General features: G+C 44.9%; 2 protein-coding genes across 2 annotated transcripts; both read left to right on the forward strand.

The window, feature by feature from the left end:
* Positions 1 to 141: 141 nt before the first annotated feature.
* On the forward strand, positions 142 to 3,557 carry C922_04042 (hypothetical protein; the record flags this gene model as incomplete). The annotated part of the gene is made up of 9 exons (XM_008819627.1): positions 142 to 462; positions 620 to 1,126; positions 1,307 to 1,492; positions 1,690 to 1,780; positions 1,950 to 2,429; positions 2,610 to 2,732; positions 2,908 to 2,976; positions 3,095 to 3,285; positions 3,498 to 3,557. The coding sequence occupies 9 exons, from the start codon at positions 142 to 144 to the stop codon at positions 3,555 to 3,557; spliced, it is 2,028 nt and encodes a 675-aa protein (XP_008817849.1).
* A 1,444-nt stretch (positions 3,558 to 5,001) lies between these two features.
* Positions 5,002 to 8,522, forward strand: C922_04043 (hypothetical protein; the record flags this gene model as incomplete). The annotated part of the gene is made up of 8 exons (XM_008819628.1): positions 5,002 to 5,088; positions 5,362 to 5,695; positions 6,069 to 6,167; positions 6,391 to 6,446; positions 6,577 to 6,717; positions 6,887 to 6,949; positions 7,127 to 7,203; positions 7,421 to 8,522. The coding sequence occupies 8 exons, from the start codon at positions 5,002 to 5,004 to the stop codon at positions 8,520 to 8,522; spliced, it is 1,959 nt and encodes a 652-aa protein (XP_008817850.1).

Genomic DNA, 8,522 nt, shown 5'->3' on the forward strand with positions numbered 1-8,522 from the left:
CGCGTCCCCCCCCCGCAAGTACTGTCATTTTTTTTTAAATCATACCGCCAAGCACTGAGTAGGGCACACGAAAGTAGAAAAGAAAGATACCCGTCTGAGGAAGGAAAAGGAAGTTTCCACTCTTCTACAAACAAGCAGGGAATGGGAAAAGATTCTACTGATGAAGCTCATTTGGTTAAGGGAGCTCAACACGATTCGAGTAAAGAACGTGGTCGGGACCACGATTCAAGGACATCTCGGTCGAAAGCGAAACTCGCAGAGGTGGAACGACCAAAGGAAGAAGAGAAAGAAAAAAAGAAAGGACGGAAGGAAAAAGACAAACAAGAGAAGGAAGACCGAGTAGACCATGCTTCCAAGAGAAAGCACACGGAAGGGGAAAGAACCAAAATGAAGAAAGCCGTTTCCACGTCGGAACAACGAGACGCACCGAAAGAAGGAAGGAGATCACCAAATGCTGGCGATGTAAGTCTTGAGAGTTCCACTGACGAAAAAAAACTTGTCCACAGTGCAACGAAAGATGTCGCGGAGCATGGTAGTCAAATGTACAATGGAGCTGCCACCGTGGCGAACAACATGGAAAATGACTCCTCACCTGATGCTTCTCGTTACCCCCTCTCAGGAACACACTGCAAAGATAAGCAAAAGCACCATGAAAGACCGCCAATTGGACGACGATGCCACGAACAGCAGTTCCAAGGAGGTTGACGAAGATCAACATAGTCTCATTCTACAAAGGGAAGAAGAAACCTTCCTCGCTGAAAGGAAGATGAAGACAGGAAGCTTTAAGTCAAGTGATAAAAACGAAATGGGCAAGCGAGAATTAAATGAACATAGCAACCACAGTGATGATGCCAGTAATATAAACAAAGGAAAAAGTGAAATTGACAGCAGAATCAAGAGAAAAATGCATTCGTTAAAGCAAAATGAGGAGAAGAAGAAAAAAAAAACAGATGCAGATAATGCTCCTTCCATTGCTTCCGACTCGTCCGATGAGGCAGACGTAGCTTCAAAGGAAAAATCTAGTCATAACAGCACCACTGCGTTGTTTGACAGGAATAGCAGAGATGATGGAAGGGAGAAAAGGAGATATGGCTCCCAGGAGAACCACGCCATTTTTGCAGATGAGGTAATTTTATTCAGTCGTCTACCGTGTGACATACCATGGGAATTGTACCCCCCCATGTACCTCGGAGGGGCCCTGAACAAATTACACTGATCTGATCAGAACGTGCATAGAGAAGGGAAAGTGAATGGCAAAAAGGGTTGACCCCATTTCTCATCCCCATTTCACCCCCCCCTCGTACAGGCCCTAAAAGGATACCCACGCATTTTCGTAACTAGACTTCCCTTCGAAGCTGGCAAAAAGGACCTAGAAAAGTACTTCTCCAAATATGGGACAATAGTAGACATTTATGTATCCAAGAATTTGTCGAATAACAAAAACAAGGGGTTTGGATTTGTGTCGTTCGAAAAGCAGAGCTCCATGGATAAGGTGAGTTCTGGAGAAAGTCCATAGTGCTGCTTGTAGGGAAGATTTTTCACCAGTGGAGTATCCCCCCAACACACACACGTCGCCAATACTACTACTACTACCAACACCGCCACGCATAGCTGTCATGCACTGATGCATACTCCGTCACCTATGAGTGCGTGCTTCCCAATCACCCGCCGCTTCCCCCTTTTCCGTAGGTCCTGACGGACAAGCTGCACATCATCTGCGGCAAGGAAATCGTCGTGGACGTCGCTTCCCTGAGGGACAACAGAAGCAGACACCTTTTCCGTAAGAGGACAAGCGCGAAGCGGCGACTGTTACGCGGCGTGTGTCATGCAGCGTGCTAGTTGTGCTCCGATAATCGCATGTTGCCAATCGCGTGTTTCCAATCGCTTGTCAGTTCCGCGTCTCAACCTGCCTCTCCACATGCCGCCCAACCTGCCGCTCCCCCCCGCAGACCTGCCGTCGGACCACTACCTAGCCAAATACCCGAAGAACGACAGGAACTCCCCCACCAGGGCGCACAACAATCTAGTCGATTTCAACAACTACCAATATATGTATAATAGAACAGCGAACATAGGAGACATGTCCAAAAATATTGACAACAATTTAGTCATGCAAAACTTTTACAATCTATGCCCAACGTACAACATACTAGGCAATCGAATGAACAACAATAAACACATTTACAAGAACAATATGTCTATGTCCTTCTTACCCCCCACGGGTTACAATATGGACCCCGCATATTTCAACAATCAGCAAATGCCCTACCAGAACTGTCTGGACTATATGGGCAATGAGTACTACTGGAATATGGCCAATTATTACAACTGGAACAATATGATGTTACATAATGAGAATATGTACAACGCAAACGCGAAGCAGATGGAATACCCCTACTACCTTTGTAACGGCCAGTACATGAATCAGAGTAAGCCCATGCTTAAGTGGGACATCTCGGTTGCGGCCTACGCTTTTATTTTTTACACTTTTTTACACTTTTTTACACCTTTTTTTACACTTTTTTTTACACCTTTTTTTACACCTTTTTTTACACTTTTTTTTCTTTTATTTTCTATTTTGTTTTTCATTTTATTTTTTTCTTTTTCAGACGCCCTCCCCCCAATTGCCAAAGGCAAATCGCCACGAAAAAGTAGCGCAAGCGAGGAGAGCATCTCGAAGTACCCCCAGAGTGTCGTCCCAAGCGGGAGCTACCGTCCCTCCGGTCACCCATGTAAGTCGCTTCTAGAAGACGCAAAGATTTCTCAGGAGAAGCGGCTCAAATTGGTGTGCGCCATTTGTCTCATGGAGGAGGGAGCGGCACCACCTCCCCCACGTGTTACATGTACATATATATACCTCTGCACACGCTTGTGACACCCATTTGAACCGAACCCCCCCCTCTGCAGTTGTGCGAAAGTTACCAGGCGGAGACGAGTGGAACAAACGAGGATACAAGCTGTTCGTCACCAAGTTGAGTAAGTCGCGGAGGACCCCACACGGATTGCTGCATGCTGCACAATGCACTTTTCACACACTGGTACTCATCTGACAAATGTTTTTTTTTTTTTTTTTTTTTTTTCTTCCACCTTCCAGATAGCGTCACCACGACCGAATCGCTGAGGAATTACTTCGAAACCTTCGGCGAGATCATCGACATTTACATGCCCAACGACGTGTGCACAAACAGACCCCGCGGTATCGCCTTTGTTACCTTCCTGGACAACGAATGCGTGAAGAAAATTCTGTCGAACAAGAACTCAAAGCATATAATTGATGGGAAGGAGGTAAGAAACGGATTTTTTTTTTCTTTCTTTTTTTTACGATACCGTTTGGGCATTATACGCCATTTCTCCCTTTTAAGGCTCGACGGGGTTTGCTTAGCTGACCTGTCTTGCGTGTGCATATGTGTACATACGTCTACATACCCCTTTAGTACGTACCTGTGTAGTAAACAATTGGGTAATACACCCTCCTGGCGTTCCCCCCCCCTTTGCAGGTGGTTGTTGATCTTGCAGACCCAGAAACGAAGACGAAGAAGAATTTGTATTACCCCTGAGAGGAGGGTGGGCACCCCAATGGGTAAGACTCACCTCAGATGGTACTTACTATTTCACCGCCTTCCTTTTTAATAATTAAAAGAAAACTTCTTCCACCGAATCAACCATTTCGAATGGTGAACTTTCTTAAACGAGGATCTACGTCAGACCGCTTGTAAACTTTTCCAAATGCTTCTTCTTGTTCTTCTTCTTCTCCTCCCCCCTACACCTACACCGACACACGCTCATACATACATACACACACACTGTGACTATACTCCTTCCTTTTTTTGTTTCCTTTTTGTTGCTTTCCCTTCCCTCACGCCCATCAGTACATGATGTACATATATATACATAGATATACCTACATACACATATATACATACGATAAGTATTATATATTCGTTTATTCACCCCATATATATATTTATTGTTGTGCCCTCTCCCACGTTCTTTCCCCCCATCATCTCGTTCACAAACTCTTCCCATATATATGCTGCACTCCCCCCGTCGCACCGAGGTATCGGAGGTACGGCATATGTGTGTATAGATCTTACGTGCATAAACATAATTTCCTCCCTAACACGTTCTAACCGAACCACACTCACCCTGGGGGTTAACTCTTATCTTCTTTTCCCCTCTGATTTTAACCTCCCCTTCTCTTGTTATATAACCTTTCTTTTTAAAAAAATCTCCCTTTTGCGCTTCCCCCTGCGGAAAAGACTCGCACGTAAAGTGCTGACTGATAACTGGCCCCAGCCAAATGGCAACTAATTACTGCCGACTCCTAACTGCTTAATGCCGACTCCTAACTACTTAATGTCAACTCTGAACTTGCCTTCCCCCGTAAATCTTTCCAAGTGGAAAAACAAAGCCTCAAACTCTTTTTTTTTATCGTAAAGTTGTGTATTTTTTTGATCATTTGTATATTCTGAATTTTTTTTTTCTTTTTTTTCTTTTTTTTCCAATTTCGACGAACATTAGAATGTTCATTAACAATTTGGAAAACAAAATATATGTTATTTTTTCCCCCCTTTTTTTAACATTTGTATGCTAACCCCATTTGAGGAAGCAAGTCTGAAACAGTTGCGATTTTTTCTTTTTCTCATCTTTGGAATGATTAGCCTTCCCGCTTGGCTTGGAGAAGGAACATGTTGGGTCTCCGCGCAGGGGTGTTTAAAGGATGCGTAGGGAGGGCCTGCTCCAAAGCCACAAAGGCAAAGCGGTGGGTAACTTAGGTTAACCTTCAATGAGATTAGCAACTCACCACCCCCATTACGTGGAAAAAAAAACCTCAGCGCTCGAAAAACGCCAAATCGGCGCAACAGCCCAAGTGGGAAAAAGGCGAAAGTAAGAACAATACCGTTGTATAAGGCCAAACGTGAACGCGTAGCCAGATTGCCCGTTCCGCCCAGCTGGGAAACGGAATCTCCTTTCCCCCCATACGCAATACTCCAAGAGAAAATGGAAAAAACAAAAATAGAGGCCCTCTTCATCTACGATGAGGACGTAAAAAAGGCCGACAAGTCCGTTACAGATGAGGAGCTACAGGTAAGTGCACCTTAACGTTATGCTCAAGTCGTTTGGTGGAAGCTCCCCGGGAAACCGTCCCACGTCCTTTCATTTGCCCGTCTCACCTCTTTTCCATTTGCTCATACCTAATTCGAGCAGTGCGAGTGAAAAGGGGAGAGAGGGGACCACAGTCACGTGGTCATCGCTACATCATTGTGAAGACACTGCAACGGGTAGGCTGATCACTCAATGGTGCATATTTCCCGACTTGGCAAAATCCCCCCCCTTCTTTTTTTTCTCCCCTTCCCAAAGGCAGAGAAGGTGATTTACTACTACCCAAACGAAACAGACGAACAGGTCAAAGTAACGCACACAAGCACCATGGAAGGTGTCTCTGCCTTCCTCTCCCAGTTCAGCAAATCACACATGGACCATATAATAACAAAAGAAAATTTAATCGTCATCCACAAATGGTACAAACATATATTCGTAACGGTCTTCGTGAAGAATGTTTACAAAAATGATAAAATGGAACTCCTCATGTGCAAGTTGCTGCACTCAGTTTTGGACAACTTCATCTCCACCTTCACACTGCTCCACGGACACATTCGAACCTTCCTGAAGTATAAGAAGAGCAAAACAACAGGTGAGACAACCTGGAGGGAAGGAATATACAGGATGGATTTATCTTTCCACAGTTCGTGGGGAGTCTCCCCCCCTTTTTTTTATGTCACCACGCAGTGGAGGGGTTACACCCATCATCTCCTCCGCTGCACTCACCATGTGGTGATTTAACCGGCACATTTATATGCACAGTCGAGGGGGTCGCATAGGAAAACGCGATCCAAAAGTGCACTGAACGGAGTAAAAAAAGAGTAACCCTCTCTTCGTGCAATAGCACATGACAGAGGTGTGTTGTTCTTCTTCTTCTTCTCCTCCACTGCTACTACGATACACACATTTATATGGTCACATAACTTACCCATTCTAATTTATCTCGTTTCACAAAATTTGTGCAGGAAATATGAACAGAAAAACGAGCCTCCAGACGCTCTTGGATGACTATGTCTTTACATACGTAAACACAATTAACAATCAGTGTGTCAGCATTCACGACGGTAAGAATGGTTTATCACCGCTACGACGCCTCCCCACGGCACTCTTTCCCATCAAGTGCTTGTGCATGTTACACGCACGGTTGACAAGCGATTTTGCGGTGGGATTTGCTGCGAAAATTGCGGAGAAACACCCCCCTTCTGCCCTTCATTCTTCTCGTTGAAACGGTTTGGTGTCTCTCACATGACTGCCACTACACGGTGTGCGTAAAATGCTCCCCTGTAGGCCTACAAAGCTTTCATTTCTTCCCAGTGGAAAAGCATACCTACGTTACTGTGCAGGTAAAAATGGGTTTCCCACCATGAGCGCATCTCCCCCTACTATTTCATGAAAATGTGATGTAAGCTGGTCGAGGCGTTTCTCACCTCTTCCCTATTTGTTTCCCCTTTTTTTTCCTTTTTTTCCGTGCAGAACCTCATTTCGTCACTTATACTAGGACATAAGCAAATAAAGCATGGATGCCTACTTTACGAAGGGCACTTGATATACTCGAGCCTTGAAATGAGCGACACAAAGATGATATACAATTATTTGGTGTCCTACGGGGGAACGGTTAGAGTGCACAAAAAAGGGACCTAAAGGAAAGGGTTTCTCTATGTGTGGAGCCCATTCCCTCGTCGCACATAAAGATGCACGTGTTTATAATGCGCTCAGATGTACATATCATGAACTTGGGTACACTTTTTTTTTTTTCCCTCCCCTTTCTTCCCTTACACCTTAGGTAAACAATTTAAAGTTAAATCAGCACCCGTTTAGGAAAATTGCATCTTCCGCTGCCATCAACGTAAGTGGAGGTGTTCACGTTGTTGAATTGGCCCTCCTGTGGGGAAGCCCCTTCAGTACATGAAGCATGTCAGGAGGCTAATCGGACCAATCGAGCCAACCCTATTTTCCGCGTTACCCCCTGGCTCCTCAAGTTATACCCCCCTTTTTTTTTCCTCCCCCTCTCTCTGCCTCTCAGGCAAATGGAGGCTTGTCCAGCTTTGCCCGGTGCAATACACTCGACGAGAAAAATGCCTTTCTCCTGGGGATCAAGAAGTAAGGCCCATTCTTCTCAGGGCAAAATAGCTTAGCTCCCCCCCTTGCCACGAAGTGTGCTCGTGAGAGGAGTGGATTCATTCTCCCCACTATGAACTTGTGAATGCGCTCTAACTGTTTACACGTCGACAGCCCATGCGCAGAGCACCCTCCTCTTCACAGCAACCTCCTCTTCACAATAACCTCCACTTCGCCCCCACCCCCCGCTTCCTCCCAGATCTTCAATCTTCATGCCAGTGGTGACCCTCGGTGCAGAGAAGAAGTACAAACTCATGGCATTGGTCTACAAAGGTATCCTCCTCGTACTGCTCATCAAGGGGAGCACCATTAGGGATGAAGACTTTGACATTTTAATCGATGTGCAAAACAAATGCACGAATGAAAACTCCAGTAGCATATACAGCTTGTCCAAGCTGAACGAGATCCTCTCCCTGCAGTTTAAAAAGTACCTAAATCAGGATGACCCAGTCAGATACTTATATTACAACAATTTTAGCAATTCCATTAAGTACTCTATTAACAACAAGAAAATAAATCATGAGGATCTTTTCCTAGTTGCCGATTTCCACTTCCTACTGCTCGATTCAGAAATTAAGAAAAACAAAATAAAGTTAAACAAGAGGGGGTCTGCCATGGCAAAGGAAAAGGAACATTTATCAAAGGAACTCTTCAATTTTGAGAATCAGTGCATTTATAAAGATGCCTCGAAAGATGGGCTGCCGCTAGAGGGGGGTAGTAATAAACTGACTGGGAAGGCTTCCTTCGCAAAAGAAACTCTAAGGGGGGAAAATCAAACGGAAAGTTCCCCTTCACATTGTGGGCATCATGCACAGGATGGTAAAGGGGGGAACATCAATGACGTGGACAATCAACAGGTGACAGCATCCCTCCTCATGGAGAATCCACAAGTAAGCGGCGATCATGCCCTTAATAGTGGCCCTCTAACCATTGAGCAAAAAGGCGAAAGGAATGACCACCCTGTCGAAAAGGATAGCTTAAAAAAGTGCCAGCCTATTACAAGCGAAACAGAAAGAGCGCACCCCGCAGCAGGTGGTAATCCTCCAGAGGGGGAGAAAAAAAAAAAACTCAAATTAGTCTACAACGAGGAATTACAGAGGAAGCTCTTTGAAGATACTAGTGATGATGTAATAATTGAGAAAATATTTTACAAAGACGCAAGTGGACCTTGGATTTTTGCCAAGAAGACCCTCCAGAGGGAACTTTTTATTTTCCCCGACGACTCGAAGATTTCCCTCTCCAAGGCGCAGCACGATGTCAGCCACTTAATGGAGCTCAATTTTGCAAACATATACGTTTAG

Source organism: Plasmodium inui (genome assembly GCF_000524495.1).
Source record: "Plasmodium inui San Antonio 1 unplaced genomic scaffold supercont1.19, whole genome shotgun sequence".
NCBI lineage: Eukaryota > Apicomplexa > Aconoidasida > Haemosporida > Plasmodiidae > Plasmodium > Plasmodium inui.